We start from the raw sequence: 19,465 nt of genomic DNA, 5'->3' as shown, positions 1-19,465 counted from the left end.
TGTAGAAGTAAGCTCCAATTTTGATATGACAGCAAGAGTCAGACGTGTTTGACTGGGGAGCACACATGACTATAAAGAAATTTCTATCCCTTGCGGACACCTGATTGATATGAAATAAGGACTGTCCTGAATACTATCTTTTTTTAACACATTTTCTGATATGGCGAAAGATTAGTTATATGTCTGCTTCTTTGTCACTTTGTTTTGTTGGCTGGCTGTGTACGCTCTTGTGAAGTCACTCTGGGCCTTTTCTTAATGACATTAAAGGCACTTGTTAATTCACGTTGCTTATCTTGTTACTTCCTCTTCCTTCCTCCACCACCATCAGCTTGCCCTACCACCTTGCCTGGGAAATGTGCAAAGTGGCAGAAGCCAGAATTATGGTGTGCTGATGACACTTCTATCCAGCAACTTGTTTGAAAGGTCAATTAAAAGGGCAAGAAAGGGAAAAATATTGATTTGTGGATTTAGATATCTGCACCATGATCCCACAAAAGGCAGAGAATCTAGAGGTGAAGAAGAAGCAAGTAGGAAAGGAGAAGGAAAGATTGTTGCGAGGGTAAGTCAGAAGGCTTTGCTTCATAGTTTGCCATTTCTTTGGAGTGTGGGTATGGAGGAATGTAGCTTTTTACATTAACTCTGAGCCTGATTTAACACAAATGTAAACTCCCAATTTTTACTCTGGGGCTTATTTTAAGTACTATGCTGAAACAGGAGGAATTTTATTAAAGGCATTCCTCTGACTACAAGTCAGGAAATTAATGCAAATCAATGTCAAGTCCAAGCAGAAGGCAGCTTCCTGGAGAAAAAAGGTGCCTCCTTCTTATTTGACGGAACCACATCGTTTCACCCAATAAAGAGTGAGTAACTGTACTGTGACGATAATGAAAGATGGTTTTCTACTTTGCTAGCTTTTGTTTGTGTTTTTTGGATGATTTGAGAGTCGTGGCAGAGAAATATTTTAAACTAGTGCTGTTATTAAAGTGCATTGACAACAGTGGTTGACTGCACAGCTGGTTCATGATGCAGAGTGACACCAACTGCACAGGTTCAATTCCCACACTGGCTGAGGTTACCATGAACATCATACCTTCTCAACCTTGTCCCTCGCCTGAGGCATGGTGACTATCTGGTTAAACTCACCACCAGTTGTCTGTCAGTCTCTCTCTCTCTGTCTGTCATGAGGGACCAGTCCTCTGGGACTATACAATGTGTGATTGAATCAAAGTGGTTGGGAGAGTTTTTGCTCCTCCCATACCTATTGTGATTTGTACAACTGAGGCAGCCTCTTCGCTTGGTTACTCTCCTTCCCAAAGAGTGGAATTCAAGTCTTGTTGAAGCCAAGTCTTTCACTACTAGCGATGTTGGAGAACAGAGAACTTTGCACAAACCAGGGGCTCTTTTGATCTGTGTGGCTCAATTGTGTGGTTCCTTTAACTACTAGAGGTGGTGAGGCTCAAAGCCAGTTTGACTCCTCACTTAAGAGTGGACTTAGAATCTCATTGCTGAGTCAGTGCAGTCTTCCCTTTTTGCTAAACTAACCAGTAGCTTGGCTCACAAAGAAATTGCTGGAAAAGCTCAGCAGGTCTAGGGGAGCATCTGTGGAGTGCAGTTCTGGGGAAAGGTCATTGGATCCAAAGCATTAACTTTGATTTCACTCCACAGATGCTGTCAGACCTGAACTTTTTCCAGCAATTTTTGTTTCTGATTACAGCATCCGCAGTCCTTTCAGTTTTCATTAGTTTGGATCAGTTGGTTAAGGCTGTCAAAGACTTCATTTAAACTGATCCTCCAGTGCAGGACTGAAGGGGCAGAGGTGTCATCTTTTGACAGAAACACTGAAAGCAGGGATTCTGGCTTGTTCCTGGCAAGGGTTTTTTTGCCAGAATTCCTATCCAGTATGATAGTTGAGCTAGCTTTTCATTACACTTGTTGTATTTGGGATTTCTTTGTGCACAGTGTAGCCACCATATTTGTTTACATAAGTGGCTGTGCTTCAGAAAATTAATTGGCTGTGAAGCGCTGTGGGATGTCTTGAGGGTGTGATGTGGTTCTATATACTTTATCTTTGTTAAAACGATCAAGAAATTGATCCCAGCTGACCATGCCCTTTAAGCGGCGCTACCTTCACTCTTCAATCTTTCCTTGCATGCTCCCACCCCTTCACATAAAGGAGCTATCAAATGCATCTGGGTGAAATACTTATAACGCACTGTTCCAGGCTGAGTGGGAGTCATAGAGCCAGTAGAAAATTCCTGTGGGTTCTATCTGTTCCACTGTTTATTTTTACTAAAACAGACAGTTTAAATGGAATGAATGAGGGAGAGCTGGAGCCAAGGAACAGAATGTTCTTTGGCAGTGGAGACAGGGTACAAAGCTATTTTTTTTCATCCTGTGTGTGAATGTGAAAACTAGGTTGCAAATGTAATAATTTCTCTTGCTGTGCCACCAGAGGGCAGTGTCAATGGAATATTTATTCTGCCTGTGACGACAATTCTGCAGAACCTGAGCTGAATAGATTTTCAAAACTGGAAACGCTTTAGTTTGCAGAAAAAAAGACATTTTATCTGGTATAAGTGTCTGAGTAAGATTTTTTTTTTCACCATTCTGGCAGTAAGTTACCTTTTTTCCACAGTGAGTTACCTATTTTCCACAAGCTATAGGTTCGAACCAAGAGGCTCCATCTGTTTTGGATTAAAGCCAGGAAGGAAAGAACTGACTGCCAACATTACCAGAGGGAATTGCCCTGTCCCAGCTGTAACTTAGTGTCAGATAAAACATAAGTTTGTTAGCATTTGTTCTGCAGGGAAGAGCGATGTTGGTATTTCTACATTATTTTTTGTGGATGCTATCCTATCTCCTTGCTGTTTGATGTAAGCTGTTTATGAAATGAAAAAAATGAGCTAAAGTACTTAATGATACCGGGGATGCTAGTCTGCAATTAGCATGGCATACTGAGAGCCCACAACAAAATATCTACAAATGCAATTGAAAAAGTGCAGAAAATGTAACCCCACACACACACACACACACACACACACACACACATATCTATATCCAGCATTGTCTGATTTGAAATCTGAAATAGGGGAAATAATTGTCATCACATAACATCTATTCACCAAGAGCCTCATTAGAGACTCCATCTGGGTTCCACCTAAGGCACTCATTTCATAACCTTCAGTTTAGCCCTCATCACAAATGGATAATGTAGGAGTGGCTGAGTTGCCCTCAAAATAAAGTGTGGCATCACAGGAGCCCAAGCAAAACTTGAAGTCAGTCAGAATCAAACAGAAACACTCACGGCTGGAGTCATACAGAAGCACCTACTGATTATATGGGACATAAGCTGTGGCCAAAAGTCAGTCACCACCATTCCTTTACGTCACTGCATAAGATATTTAGAACTGTAAAATTAGCCCAACTATTTTCAGCTGCTCAGTGACTTTCGTGTAAAGTTAGGTTGCAATTAAGAGTGAGACTTCTTGCTGTTGATCTTGATGTTTAGCTACTGTTTGCAACTTCTCTGACAGTGCCACTTTACAGCCTCATATTGGCACCATCTGGACCTGAGCTAACACTGGTAGCCTTTGTGCCATTTTAGCCATGTAGTGACCATGTCTAGAAAGTAAAGTTCGAACAATATCATGTGACCTATTGTCGACCAACAGCTCCTCTACCAACATCCTGAGGGGCATTATTGACCAGAAACCTAACTGGACCAGTCATATTAGCACCATGGTTGTAAAAAGAGGGAAGATACTGATTTTGACTTTTTTTTTAAACAATGAGTGTATCGACCAATGGCACTTTGAAGCTTCATCTCTGTCTACGTGATGTCAGGAATTTCTTATTTTTCCGATCAATCTGGTCAGATATGTTGTTATTCCTCTGGAGCGGTTGGGATTTGAACCCGGACCTTCTGAGTCACAGGTATGGACATTACCACTGTGCCAGAAGGCCCCTACCTGATGTCAGGAAAGCATTTAAATACTCACCACTTACAGTAGAAGAGTCCAAAGGCAACAACATTTGAAGGTGAACAAGACTGAGGTGAGAGCAGATCTTTAATATTGCTGCCTCTGCTATTAGCTGTTCTGTTTCTAGTACTAAAATCTGTCTATCCTTTAAATAAGGTTTCATTTTCTGTAAAGCCTGTTGGGGCATCTTGAGACTATTGCTAGCTTTTGTTTTTGTTCTCCATATCAACCCAGTTCATCTAATGTTTCCTGATCATTTGCATTAATATAAACACAAAGTAATAGTTTAAAGTCAGCTCAAAGTCTTGGCACCTACCAGTTCTTGACCTGTTTTATTTTTTAAAAAAATAGATCAGTAGTGCTGGTTTGATTGTAGATTGTTGCTAGATGTCTTTAATCCTTGAGGTTCACTACTCTATATTCAAATGCTTTTGCATTGGTGTAAGAAATTAATATGCTCTTAATTTTACAGTTCTAGCTGTATATTGTAATTTTGAAATAATTATAAATAAAGGAGTTTTTGCCATCCATAAATCCCCTCTTTAAAATGTTTGTTTCTGTGCCTTTTTCCTTTCACGTTTGTTACATACCATCTGGCCTTTTTCTCAGGACACTGTGTGACTGAACAATATAACAATGCAAGTGAATGCAGAGCAAATTTAATAGATGTTTACTGATTGGTTTGTAAACTAATTCTTTCTGACTTATCTATTAAGTTTACTGAACCTTAAACTCTACCAGTTAATGCGGTGTCTGGGATTCGACAGTACCTTTTTTTTAGACTTCACTTGAACAGTAGATGTGGGTGAAGTTTGAGGGGAAATCATCCTTCAGTAACTGAAGCTTGAGTTATGTCTGTCGACTTGAGTTTATTTTGAGCTCCATAATAAATTGTGTGTCACTTGTGGTGGCAGTTGAAAGTGATATGAGAATAATTAAAAGAACTGCAAGAAGCAAGCCCACTCAGATTTGTATCTGTGGTGTGTTTAGCACCTGAAGATTGATTTTTGGTTACTTTGGATGGGAAAGGTGGTAAAATTGAAACATTTGAAACTCTGGTCTCTCTCACATTTGTTTAGTAGCAGTTGGGTCCTTGGCAGGGGTAAGAAAACAAAATCTGAACTTTGAACTGGGAGAAGATGCTAATCTGTTATGGCATCAATCCTTCAATATTTTCTTTTAAAATTTTGATTAGTCTACCAAATACGGAGGGTTTAATTCATTTAGTCTGATCTTTGCTTTAGGTAGTAATGTGGTAGGTTGCACTGAGACAGTTACAGTGAAGGAGATCTCACTGTTCAGTCAAGTTCTGGCTTTACAATTCTGGAATCTGGCCAGTTTGAGTACAGTTAAATCCAAAGCACTATGGAAAACCACTAAAGTTGCCCTGTTCAGAGAATTCTAATCGCATGCTCAAATCTGTGATGACAGACTGGTGACGGTGTTGTATTTTCCCTGTTGCGCAAGCCCTTGTGTTGCCATGCAACAGCAATGTCTGTTAGTAGACTGCAACGCAGCATTTACTGGAACTCTCCTGGATATTTGTCTAGGATTGGTCAGCAGGAAGTCTGTAAATACCGAGAACGATGACACCAAATTGTGTTCAATCATTCCAGCCACCAAAGACAAATAACAAAAAAAACTGTCATTTATATAGTGCCTTTCTCAACTTCAGGATATCCCATAGCACTTTACAATGAATAAACTTTACAGTTTTGAAGTGTAGCCACTATGGTTGTGTAGGTTAGTACATGCGCAGCAAAATCCCAAAACAGCAATGTAATAATGGTTTGGTATTATTTAGCAATGTTGGTTAGGAATATATTTTGCCCAGCACCTTTGCTCCTCTTGGAATAATGCTATGGGTTCTTTCATGTCTAAGTTGACAGATGGGGGCCTCTGTTTTAATGTTTTGTCTCAAAGGCACAGTGCAGCAGACCCTCAGTGCTCCAGTGTAGTGTTTTTCCTGGATGCTGATCAAATCTCTGAAGTGGAACTTTAACCTGCAACTGTCCTCTTCCAAAATAATATAATAACCAAGCCAAGGCTAGTCCTTTTACTATATTCCAGTAAATTCAATGATTGAGAACAATATTTCACACGTCCAATTAAACTTTATAAAATAGGTCTTGCCCTTCCCAACATTGGAGTGAACACATGAATACTTCTCTCTGGGATAAATGATCAATAATTGCTGATATGTCATTAATTGTAAGCTTCTAAGGTAATGAGTATTAAAGCATAACATAATAGGATTGCCAATTAGCCTTCATGCAGTCTTATTTTGAAATGGTGCAATAAGTATGCAATGGGATAATCCCAGTCTCCAAAGTAATTTGCACACTCTTGAGTAGAACAACACTGAAATAACAGCTTTGGAAATGCTCCTATATGCCCATGTAACTCCAGAGTAGTATTCCACAAGGATTTATTATTCCTCGGTCTTTACCTGGGATAACCTCAGGATACATAAACCTTTGAAATTTAATGCAGCCCTAAGAAATCCTCTTTGTATTACTGGTTGCCCTGAAAAAGTGGAAAATTTACTTAGCTGAGACCCATCTGTACTGTTTTGTTTAGGGCGGTACATATTTTGTTACTCATTGGTAGAGATTAATTTGAGCTTAGTGCGTGTAATCCAAATGATACATTGGTGGATCATTGTCTCTTGATATTATCACTCATTGAGCCACTTTATGCAGTGCATTAAAAATCCAAAATTGGCTTTCAAGAGAACATCATGTGTGTCCTGCTAAATGTCACGACGTTTTATCAAACTCCTCTTTAAACACCCCCACAGCCCTTGCATTTGTGGTCTTTTTTTCTTTCTTATCACACAGCAGGTTTATATTCAATTTTATTTAAGGAGAAGTTTGCTCACATACACATGGTATGAATCATTGTGAAATCTTGGAAGTAATAGATCAGATGAGTCTTCCATAGAGAGTCACATCCACCCACGAGTAGGCTTCAAAGGTTGCAAAATCATTCTAGTAAAGGGGAGTGCAAGTCATCTGGTTACATTGAGTGTACTGTAATGAGTCATGTGTGGGAAGTTTTTTGGGTCTCCACTGACACCAGTGAGTAAGCTGTGTTTACGAGTATTTGTTGTGTTGTCTCAAATTACTCAGTGCATATCCAGAGTCCTGCAAAGCCTGTAGTTTAGTCCTGTGATTAAAAAATCTCTGCACTCTTAACCTTCATCACTGAAGAGTCAAAGCCTGGCACTCCCAGCCTTACAGTACTGCCAGTGTCATCTTCATCTGCATAGCAGTTCAAGAAGGAGCTCAACACCACTTTCTCCAACAATTAGAGATGGTTAATAAATGCCAGTATTGCTAGCAATGCCATATCTCAAGAACAAATATTTTAAAAGTTTTGCAGCCATATGACACATGCTAACTGAGATATAAATATTGGCCACAAAACCCATGCTCATCTTTTACTGTATAGCTTATAGAGGACAGGCATTTCATCCAAAAATAAAAGCGTCTTGAACAACGCAACGCGCTCCTCATTACTACACTGAAATGTTGGCCTAGATTATTTGCACAATTCCCCAGAGTGAGATCTGGGCTCATAACCTCCTGGTTCAAAAACACACCATTATATTGAGCTGTTTGCTCTGAAGACTTTGAGCAATTTCACTAGATCCCAGCAATTCAACTTTCTTGCTGATCAGAACTGAATTCAATAAATCCATTCGCTTGCAGGCTACCAAAGGAAGTAAAGATGACCAAATCCCTTCTAATCAAACAGGTTGACAAGTATCTCTTTCAGATATAACAATGTCAGAACTGTACCCAGTTGGACTTGCGTATCACTAATCCATGTTATGTGATTAACTGTAAATACTTTGTGGTATCTAGGGATGGAAATTAAAAGCAGTCTTGCTCAATTATCTATGTTCCCAGGTCACATAAAAAAAAAACTGGTTCAGGTCGACCTTCCGTAATTCTGAAACAACAAGTGAAACATCTAAATCTTGTGTTTTATCTAATTTCATCAGGGTCACTAATCCTTTCAGTACTGTATATAATAGTTTCTTCACTGTTCTAGTTCCCATTTAGAATGTACTGACTCTCACCCCAGCATCATTCACTATTTATAAATCTACACAGATTGGTTGACTGTTGGCTGTTCAAATGCAGGGGACAGAGACACCATGGACTGACCTCACCGAGCACCCATGAATTGACTGGAGTACGAACCCTAGTAGATTTTTCTATTCACTCCAGGCTAGATCTGACAAGACCAATTGTTCATTACTGAATTGTTGCTACCTTCCCACGGTGGGATCACATGACCGAATACAGAAAGCATTTTACCCTAGAATCTTCTGAGCCAATTGAATTAGTCCTGCATTGCGTCAGACTTTTCCCCACCACGCAGATAATAGGGAAGTATAAATTGTGGTACAGTGGGGTGACCACTTTGTTTTAATTCCCAAGCCATCACCCTGTTGGATTTTCTTTTAATTGGCTTATTTGCACTCCCAGTCATTAGAGACTCAATTGTAACAAATGTACATACTGATAAAGAGTGAAATGCAATTTCATTTGGCTGAGAGACGTGAACTTGGATCCAGTTTGTGACATGTACGATTTTAACATTTTAACACTAAACTGCAGCTATCAGTATTTTTAAGCCAGACTGACACTCTTTACTTCAATATTAAGAGAGTTCTCCACCGTTAGGTATGCTATCTTTTGGATGTCTTTAAAATGAGGCTCCTGTCTACTACGTGGATAGACTCAAAATATCAATGCAGTATTCAAAGAATTGTCTTGTCCAAATAATCCTTCAATAGGATCACAAACTACCAGACTATCTACATTAATCTCATTGCTCTCTGATAGGCTTTGTGTTCCCAAATTGGTGACTGCATTCACCTGATTTACAACAATGAGTTAAATTCAAAAGTGCTTTCTTGATATTAAAGCAATTTGGGATATCCTGGGGTCACGAAAGACACTGTGAAAATGATAAATTCTGATAACAGAAGTGAAAATTACAGTTCTAATCCAAAGGTTGATCTTGACTGTGATTTTTATTTTTGAGTGGAGCAGCTAAATCCAATCTTCTCACTAAAACAAACCCATGCATTATTTTTACTTCATCACTGCACTGACCTGAGGTCTGCTATTCGGACATTAATTGAATCAGGACCTTCTAGCATTGTGTGGTGCAAAACCTCAATATTCTCCAAATGTTAAATTTTTATTCTGATCCATCAGAAAACATTAGTGAACTTTTATAAATGATCATTTTTTTTAATTCCATTTGAGATTGGGGAATGTTTGACTAATTTTGCCATCTGACCAGAAAATTTCAAGTGAGAATGTAGTAATGTCCCATTTGTGCTACTATTCCCACAAGTGAAGAAACTCACTGAACAGAGAAGACATACTGAGGTCTTATCTCAGACGATTAGACCTAATTTTGTCTTCTCTCCCTCCTTTTTTCTCAATATATTTTTCACCCCCATGTATCAATGTGGTTTCATCTGACCACTTTGTCATTGTTTTTAAGATTCTGCATATACATCTCTGCATAAAAAGGCATTTGTTAAAGATCTGCTCTTCCTGATTGATTTAATTCAGAAACACTTCAGTGACTGGAATACCAGATAATTGTAGCTTGGTGAGGGTCATTCTTAAATTTTTAAATCAAAATGTGGCTGAATCATTCAAAATGAAGAGCTGTAATGGGCACATGAGGTAGAAACATTTAATTTTTCTTGTGTTTTTTTTTTAAAGCAGAACTGTGACCAAACTACATTTTGCCATGAGTGGAATTCTGAAAAGGAAGTTTGAAGAAGTGGAGGATGATCCCTGTTACTCTTCATCTTCGCCATCTTCCTCCTCTTCCTCCTCTTCTTCGTCCTCACCCGCTACATCATCTTGCTCGTTATCCTCCAGCTGGGACTCAGATGATGACAGCTCCTGTGATGAAACATGTCCAACCAGAAGTAATACGGCTTTTCCCTCAACACCATTTACCCGTAAGTAACTAACTTATTCACCTTCTCTTCACAATTAGGGAGCTCGATTATGATAGTGTCTGTACGACCTCTGAGTAACATTTTTTGGGCAGAATTTAATGACTCCACAGGGAGTACAGTGGAGGTACTTAATCATGTGAGAAGTCAGATTTGCAAGATCTGGATCCCTACTTCACTGGGTTCCTGGAAATGGTCATAGTGCAATTGCTGGTAGTTGCTATCACTGCTGTCTTAAAACTTCTAAAATTCATTTCCACCTTCAGTTGAGCTGCGAAATACACAAATGTTGCTAGTTAATATTGTTCAACTTTCCTCCCATTCCCTTTGGCATTGATGTATGCAGCATTATAGATTAAAAATGAAAGCATGTTAGCAGATGATATAGCTTATTCTAAATATCTAAATCGTATAAACTACAATCTGGCTGTTCATCCCAAATGTTTGTGTTTATTATTTTCACAAGTGTTTTCCCTCTTTCTCCTAGCTACAATAACATACCCTTCTTTCCTTTATTATATCATGCCTATGTCGCATTCTCTTTAATGAATTTGAGAGTCACCTCAGCTATGTCTTGTGGTGATGAGCTTCATATTTTATCCAGTTCCTGTGTGAACAAAGTTCTCTTAAATTCTACATTCAAGTTACAGGTGACTCGTATTCATAACTCCTAGTTTTGGTCTCCCATACAAATCTATTTTGCAGCAAAGTTTCATTTCCCAATGAGTCAACCAGCAAATACAATTTCGTTATTAATTCTCAATCTCTGAACAGTTAGAGGGGAAAGAGCTCACACTCCATATGCAGGCCCAGAATCTTTAAGCAAAAACTGAGAACTGGGGGCTTTTATAAAAGTTTGCACTGAAATTGGAAACTTGTTCCCTTTCTTAAAATTGTGGGAAAGTTCTAGGTCAAAACAGACAACTGAGGCAACATCTTGGAATTCTCTCAACCTCTCTGTCTTTGTTTCTCCTTTTCAACCTTTCCTTTTTAAGACCCTTTTGAAGGCTGTCTCTTTGGTCAAGTCATTATCACATCTGGATTGGATTACATTTGATTTAGTTCTTGGTGTGGACAGAGCTGTTGCCTTGTTCTGTAAAGAGGGGCTTTATGTTAAGGCTGCAAGAACAATCATATTTTAAAGGGGGTAAAAACAATGACTGCAGATGCTGGAAACCAGATTCTGGATTAGTGGTGCTGGAAGAGCACAGCAGTTCAGGCAGCATCCGAGGAGCAGTAAAATCGATGTTTCGGGCAAAAGCCATTCATCAGGAATCAGGATCATATCTTAATGCCAGGTCTCAGAACAAAGAACATTTTGCAAAGTATTGAATATATTGTGCACTGCTCTCTGAAGAGGATGCACAAAGCATTTGCATTTTGCAAATTTGAAATTCTTCCCATGTTATCTGTTAAATTGTCACCTGTTCTGTGAATTGGGCAGACACGAGGAGACCTGCCAACCCAACTAAGGTGAGAAACTGACTAGCACCTCATGAGTGGATAGGCACATGATGTAGATTGACAATGAGTTAACAGAGGGCGAAAGTGAGGACTGCAGATGCTCGAAACCATAGTCCAGACTAGAGTGGTGCTGAAAAAGCACAGCACCCGAGGAGCAGGAAAATCGACGTCCCGGGCAAAAGGCCCCCCCAGCCAGGACAGAACTTAACAGACTAGGAGAATTTGCCCCTAGTGAGTCAATTTCAGTGGGATTAACAGTGACAGTGCTTTAGAATAGAATTGTTCGTTGCTTTTAAGAGTTGATGTATTTAGACTTGTATGTAGTAGTAAAGCCATTTAGTGAAGAGACAGCTGTATTACATGTACTTCCGGTAGTGGGAGGTTTTTTTTAGATTACCTACAGTGTGGAAACAGGCCCTTCGGCCCAACAAGTCCACACCGACCCGCCGAAGCGCAACCCACCCACACCCTTTCACCTAACACTACGGACAATTTAGCATGGCCAATTCACCTGACCTGCACAAGTTTGGAGGAAACCGGAGCACCCGGAGGAAACCCATGCAGACACGGGGAGAATGTGCAAACTCCACACAGTCAGTCGCCTGAGGTGGGAATTGAACCCGGGTCTCTGGTGCTGTGAGGCAGCAGTGCTAACCACTGTGCCACCGTGCCGCCCACAAAGGTTATCTACCTCTTCTGGTGCTGTACTCTTGTACAAACTGTTTCGGATTGAAGGCATAGAATCAATAGTTCTTAAATCACCCAGGTACTATGTTGTTTTACTTCACAAAAGAAAACTTGAACTAAAAAGCATTTGTAATTATAGGGCTTCATCCTAATAATCTGCTTAAAATAGGTCTGAAATTAGTCTTCAGTGGAGAGCATGGTAACTGAGGTCCCTGAAGCTAGTAAACTGCCTGGAAACCTAATGACAGTTTGGCATTTTCTCAGTATTGAGTCCTGTGCTAAGGCTCCATGCTGAGAAGAGCTGCTTCCTTTCTTTACCCATTTGTTTTTTGAGAAGGAAAAGAATGAAACCGCAAGTTTTTTTTCTATTTTTTTGTACATGTTCTTGGTTTAAAATACGCATTTTGGTTATTTTTAAATCCAGCTGAATTTGCCATCATTACTCTCTCTTTCACGGTGTCATGCAATGGACAGTTTGTTTTCATACAACCCCACGCACAGGATCACAACAAACCTCAAACTGTTGAGATACAATCAGAGGGTCACACTCCCCGATCTCTCTCAAGTTCAAACCCAATGGCCTTGGCATTTAGGCTACTGAAGAGATTTGCACTTCCTTGGCTAGTGGAAATTATTATGCTGTCTTTGCAGGGATCTTCTCTGTCTGAATTTCATGTGTTCGCAGAGCCCACTGCGGAGCATTAAATACATAATTCAAGCTGACATTTTATTGTAGTACTCCAGAGTGCTGCATTGTTGGTGTTACTGTCCAGTCATGAGGAATTAACCTAGGCCACATCTGTCCATTTGAGTTGATTTAAAAAAATCATTCAACACAACTTAAAAGAGCAGAAGATTGACTACAGATATTTACCCAACAATTCTCTCTTAAACAAGCAAAATGTAAGACCTTGTCATTTATTTTATCGCTTTTTGTTATGGATAGACTGACTGCCATGTGCCCTTGAGTTGCACAAGTGACTGCCACTAGGTTTGAAAAGTAGCATCATTTATAATGAGATCTATCAGTAGCTAAATACTTATTAATATTATTTTCTCTTTCCTTTTTGGCTTTGCAGCTGTCCCCATCCTGAAGAGAACTAAACGCATGCGAAAGAACAACGTCCAGTTTGACCGCGTTGTTGTGTTCTATTTTGCGCGGTGTCAGGGGTTCACTAGTGTTCCAAGTCAGGGAGGTTGCACACTGGGGATGGCCAGCAAGCACAGCTCATGCAGGCAGTACACGCTCGCAGAGTTTGCCAAAGAGCAAGAGCTCATTCGCTGGAAGAAGATCAAAGAACTTTTGAAAGAACAGAAGCTGGATTCTTTAAGACTACAGGTATGAAACCTGGGAATGATAACCCATTAATTTGCTACTTGATTAGTATTCTAGAATGATTCCAAATTCCTGGATAAGAATGTTTGCCTCTGAAGAGGCATCAAGTAGAATGAGTGTATGGTTTCCTGGACTTAGAGTGAGAGGTGATCTAATTGCCCCATAGATTCTGATGAGGTTCAACAGGATAGAGGCTCCTTCCTTGGATGGAGAGTCTAGAACTAATAGCTGCAATCCAGAATGAGGGATCAGTGATTTTTGTATGGAGGTGCGGAAAAGTTTCTTTGGTTGATGGTTGCAAATCTTTGAAATTCTCCATCCCAGAGGAGTTTGAATGCTTAGTCACTGAATACATTCGACTGAAATTGGTAGGGCCCTACAGTTGAGGTCAAAGATCAGTTCAGATCTTTATTAATGATGAAACTAGTTCTTGGGTTCAATTGTTCTTCTCCTGTTCTATTAGTTACATTCTGTTCTTAGTGAACAAGTTCAAATATTCCTCATAGTAGTTTGACAGTTGAATTTTAGTTTAATAAAATCCAGAAATAATTATCCAATGTCAGTTTGTGACCAAAAAGCTGAGTTGTAAAAGACGAACTGGACCTTTAGAGAAGGAAAAGTATCATCTTTACGTGGAACATATATGACTTTAGTCCTATGGTAATGTTGCTGCCTTTAAGTGATGACCTGAAGTGGCTTGCTAAGGATAAATGAAAGCAGCCAGTGTTGCCCACATCCTGACATTGTTAAAAATTAAATTTAGAAAGTAATCCAAGGTGGGAAGTACATTTGTGCTGTTTCTCCATTTCCAACCTCACTACCAACTTTAATGTTCTCCCATTTAAATCTGTATTCAATGTAATCATGATGGACTGCAGTTCCTTCTGAATATATGACCTAATCTTCACATGTCAGCTTTGAATCTAAATGCTGTATGCCTGTTTGACCATGAGGGGCATCTCAAACACAGCAACTGTTCTCTTCTCTTGCCTTCCACCTCCCCTTCCTCCCTACACACACCACGTCCTCGTCCTCATCCTTGTCCTCCTCTCTTCCTGCCCCCCCACCCCCCTCCATGACTTAGAGCAGCAACTCTTTGTTCAAAAGCAATGTAAGCAATTGTAACTGGAGTACATGGTTTATAGTAACACATGACAATGTGCAATCTGCTCAGGTACTGACATTTCCTCCTGCAAGTGGCATGTCTTCTGTGTTTTTGGACTGTTACCCACAAAATGTAGCAATTCATTGGACACCTTCTACATTACAAGAATCTTTTCAGTCCATTCTGCCTGCTATTTCTAATTAATACCTACCGACCTACCAATATTTATCCATTTCCTTTCTGAAAATTCCTATTGCATCTGCATTTATTATTCTTTTTAGCTAACACATTCCACATCTCATTTCTCTCCACCCTACAAATATTGCCAAGTATAACATAAGATTTCAATCATTTTTTAAATACTGGTGAGATCACTTACCCTGTTCCTCCTTCTGCTAGTGCTATTCCAGTTAAGATCAGCCAATGCAACACAAATGAGGACTGACGCAAACCAAATGTGACTAACTATTGCATTACCTAGATACAGCAAAGGATAATGTAAGGTTAAAGGGTTGGGAGTGGGTTTGGTGTTCATCTAGTATGATATACTGTTCGCTTGTGCTATAACGTTTAAGTACTAATGAAAGAAGATTGTCACTGGTCTTAACTTGGATAAAATTGACATCTCCCCTCCCCTTCACTCCAATTAGTTGACGAAGAATGGTACTGCTGACTCCGAACAGGCTGACCAGCTCACTGTGGATGACATCTTGGATGATGATATTGATGTTGGTGAAGTGGAGCTTGATAGCAGCTTCTTTCCCCAGCCATACCCAGCTAAGAAGAGGCACGTGCTACTGAAAGCGGCTGGAGTCAAGAAAATCGACCGAGAGGAAAAACGGGAGTTGAATGCAATCAGGATGTCACGCGAGGACTGCGGTTGTGACTGTAAGGGATTCTGTGAACCAGAGACTTGTAGCTGTAGCCTAGCTGGAATTAAATGCCAAGTAAGTAAGCAGCTGATTAAATATTTAGTTTTATAGACCTATATGTGCGCTTACTAGTGTGGTAAATGACTTTTTGCTTTCCTAGATTCACATTCAATTCCCATGCTTCCATCTAATTTTTTTAAAAACCTGCAACGCTAATATAGCCTCTCAACCTGCCCCTTTGTTATGTCTGTCTACAAAAATTAGTTCCAAGTATGAACAATGACCCTAACTTAACTTGGCAGCAGGCTTGGCCATTCTGCAGCCACAGTAATCTCCATTGGGTTAGTCCAACAATAATTTCACATTCAGAAAAGACACCTGTATTGTTTTTTCTCACCCTTTTTCCCATGAGGCAGATTGCTGACTCCACAAACTTGGTAGCACATCCAAAGCTTGTAGCCATATCACAACAAGGCCCAAGCATGCCTTCCTGCTGCTATTATAATCCTGTGGTACTTAGAATCATTTGCCTGTAAAAACAAGCACTGATTTTACAGTAGTTATTCAAATTTAAATTAAAGGCTAAAAACCTGAATGCCCAGGTATGGAGCAGCCCAGCTTCTAAACATTAAAATGTAGATTAAATAATCAAGTAGCCTAAGGTGCTATAACCTACAATGCACTTCTTTAGTTCTGGATTTGGCTCCACGCATGGCCTGTCTTGTCAACACCTAACATTTTCTCTTGAGCTGTGCACTAATCCCTGTGTTCCAAATGCAAAATATTTGATTGTGTGGAGACAGAAGTGTCAAAGATCTGACAGCCCCTGTATTTAATGATCAAGTTAGCAGCTCTTTATTTTGTTGTGTATTTTTTTAAATGCCCTTTTGTTATTAATGGGTTGTTCAGAGTCCTTTTATTGACTTAGTGGCCCTTTGTGGCAAATATCTTTGTGGGAAGGACATCGTAGTTTGGAAATAACTAACAGTTGTAAGTGTGTAAAACGCAAATCTGTATAATGTCTCATCAAGGCTCTCTGAAATTTTACGCAATGAATTGATCATTGACTGGTTCTGTCAGCAGGTCTTTTGTGTACTGCAGACCGACAAAGTGCACTGAGCTAGTTAGGAATAAGGGACATGATCTAAGTGAATTATTGAAGATACTTAAGAGCTTGAAATGCTTCCAGTGTTTCTATGAGATGGTTGACTTGTTGATCTGTCCTTTGGAGATATCTGGAGATTATTGTTTTGTGAAGATAGTTACCCATTTCCTTTCATGTTGCACCATAGAATCATATAATGCGCTATATAGGTAAGGTCTTGATTTGAAGTCTTCTGCAAAGCAGGAAGAGCCATTAGCTGAAAATGTGTTGCTGGAAAAGCGTAGCAGGTCAGGCAGCATCCAGGGAACAGGAGAAACGACGTTTCGGGCATAAGCCCTTCTTCAGGATTCCTGAAGAAGGGCTTATGCCCGAAACGTCGATTCTCCTGTTCCCTGGATGCTGCCTGACCTGCTGCGCTTTTCCAGCAAAACATTTTCAGCTCTGATCTCCAGCATCTGCAGTCCTCACTTTCTCCTCCAGGATGAGCCACTAACAATGTAGCAATCTCTCTGTCAACTCTAAAGTGAAATATCAGTCTAAATCATTAAATTCTAGTGTGGAGCTTTATCATAATAACTGAAGATAAGTGTGCTATTAACTGAACCAAGCTGTCACTTGCTTTGAGCTTTATCCTTTTATTGATGTTCTTTCTTGAGTATTTGTAATTTAGAAACAGAAAATAGGAGCAGGAGTAGGCTATTCATTACGAGCACGTCTGATCATCCAAATCACTAACCTGTTCCTGCTTTTCCCCCATATCCTCTGATCCCTTTAGCCTCAAGGGTTATATCCAACTCCTCAAAACTATCCAATGTTTTGATCTTGACTGCTTTTCTGACATAGCAAGTTCCACAGGCTCATCACTCTCTGGGTGAAAATGTTTCTCTTCATCTCAGTCTTAAATGGTTTGCCCTGTATCCTTAGATTGTGACCACTGGTCCAACACTCACCAGCCATCGGGAACATTCTTCCTACATCTACCCTGTCTAGTCCTTTAGAGTTTTGTAGGTTTATGAGATTCCCCTCCTCAATCTTGAACTCCAACAAATTCAGTTGTGACTCTTATTAGTCCTGCCATCCAAAGATTCAGTCAGTAAACCTTTGCTGCTCTCCCTGTGTAGCAAGAACACCCTTTCTCAGATCTGCACACATTATTCCAGGTGTGGTCTCGCCAAGATCCTGCATAATTGAAGCGAGACTTCACTGCTCCTCTACTTGAATCCTCTTGCTATGAAGGCCATAATATGATTTGCCTTCTTTCTGGCCTGTTCTCTGAAGATTGAGCTGCCTCCTCCATCCATTGCAGTTGTATTTTTTTTTATTGCTCTAAGATAATTGAATGGGGTTTCTAGGTGACTTTAAGAGGCAGTTAACAACCAACCACACTGATCTGGGACTAAAGTTGCATATAGGTCGAATAAGAACCATACATTTACTTCCTTACAGGTGATTAATGAACCAGTGTCTTTTTTGTCAACAATATGACCACTGTATAGTCATTTTCACTGCAATCAGCATTTGATGACCATTTTTATTTTAAAAAAGACTGAGCTCAAACACCTAAACTGGCATTTGAACTCTAATTCCATAGATCCCTAATCCAGTAAAATATTACTTCACTGTTGATTCAGCAACATGTAACACCAAGTAGGTTTGAATTGTTATGCAGTTGTAGATTTTGGTCTTTCTGGATTTTATTTTCAAAAGCCAAATAACAATAGCTGTAAGTGCCAGTCTGTCACCAGTTGTTTTAAGGGGAGGTGGTGGTGTATTGGCAATGTCACTGGCCAGTAAACAAAAGACACAGGCCAATGCCTTTGGCAACATGTTCTCAAATCCCACTACGTCAGTGTTTGGAATTCAAAACATTTAATAAGTAGAACTGTCAACCATGATAACTACCATTGATTGTTGTAAAGATTCATCTGGTTCACTAATCTCACTTCAGTCCTAGAGATGACCTCCCATGCACAGAATGTGGTTGATTTCTAAGTGCCGTCTGAAATGGTCTAGGGATCGACAACAAATGGTAGCTTTACTAGCAATGTCCACATCCCATAAAACAAAAAGAGTAACTTGAAGTTCGAATCCTGACCTGTATGAGGACACCACCACCACCCAGCAATGTTGTCCCTTCCAATCTCTTCTCTGGGGCTTGCATTTTGGCATCCCTATAGACTCAATACACTTAATCAAATCCTGATCTAATTTCCCGTGCCTCTGGCCAATAGCTTTCTGAGACCAGTCTTGCTGAGAGGCAGAAATGCCCTGTCCAATCTATTACTTGGCTGTGGGCAGCTGATTTCCATTTAGCAAGTTTCTCTCCCTATCTCTGACATTTACATGGAGGGAAAGGGAATTCACCACCTCATAATTTAGACTAATTTTTTTTTGGGGGGGTGGGGTTAATGGCAAATGAAAGCAGAAATGCTTCATCAAGAGGGCATCTATTTTTTAAAAAAAGCAGTTCAGTTTCTTTGCTGAAGACCTGGAGAAATACGATGGCAACAAAACGAACTTAAATGTAATTAAATTACTATAGTGATGAAGGTCAGTAATACAGTCTGGAGGAGGATATAAATACAAGGTGTTCAGACATGTGATTGTAACCCTATTGATTTATAATATTAGTGAAAAGGCTGAATGGCCTACTTCTATTTCCCTGTTCCTACGTGCTTACATTATGCACTTTTGTATTGTACAGATGGACCGGATGTCTTTTCCCTGTGGTTGTACAAAGGATGGTTGTGGTAACACAATGGGAAGGATAGAGTTCAACTCTGCCAGAGTACAGACACATTTCATCCACACCATCATGAAGCTGGACTTGGAGAAAAGACAATCAAATGGTGAAAATAGGAATGGAGAGTCAGACATGCCACACTTGGAAAATCCCCATCATTATGGATATTCAG

General features: G+C 39.8%; 1 protein-coding gene across 1 annotated transcript; it reads left to right on the top strand.

Moving 5' to 3' along the window:
• Nucleotides 1-3,422: 3,422 nt before the first annotated feature.
• LOC122547266 (cysteine/serine-rich nuclear protein 3-like) lies at nt 3,423-19,461 on the top strand (the record flags this gene model as incomplete). The annotated part of the gene is made up of 5 exons (XM_043685904.1): nt 3,423-4,053; nt 9,743-9,984; nt 13,212-13,471; nt 15,224-15,520; nt 19,255-19,461. Coding segments are annotated over exons 2-5 (981 nt in total), but the record flags the coding sequence as incomplete, so codon positions are not given.
• Nucleotides 19,462-19,465: the final 4 nt, after the last annotated feature.

This window comes from Chiloscyllium plagiosum, unplaced genomic scaffold (genome assembly GCF_004010195.1).
Source record: "Chiloscyllium plagiosum isolate BGI_BamShark_2017 unplaced genomic scaffold, ASM401019v2 scaf_6183, whole genome shotgun sequence".
In the NCBI taxonomy this organism is placed as follows: domain Eukaryota; kingdom Metazoa; phylum Chordata; class Chondrichthyes; order Orectolobiformes; family Hemiscylliidae; genus Chiloscyllium; species Chiloscyllium plagiosum.
The sequence above is the reverse complement of the archived record's forward strand: the minus strand, read 5'-3'. Positions and strand labels throughout refer to the sequence as shown.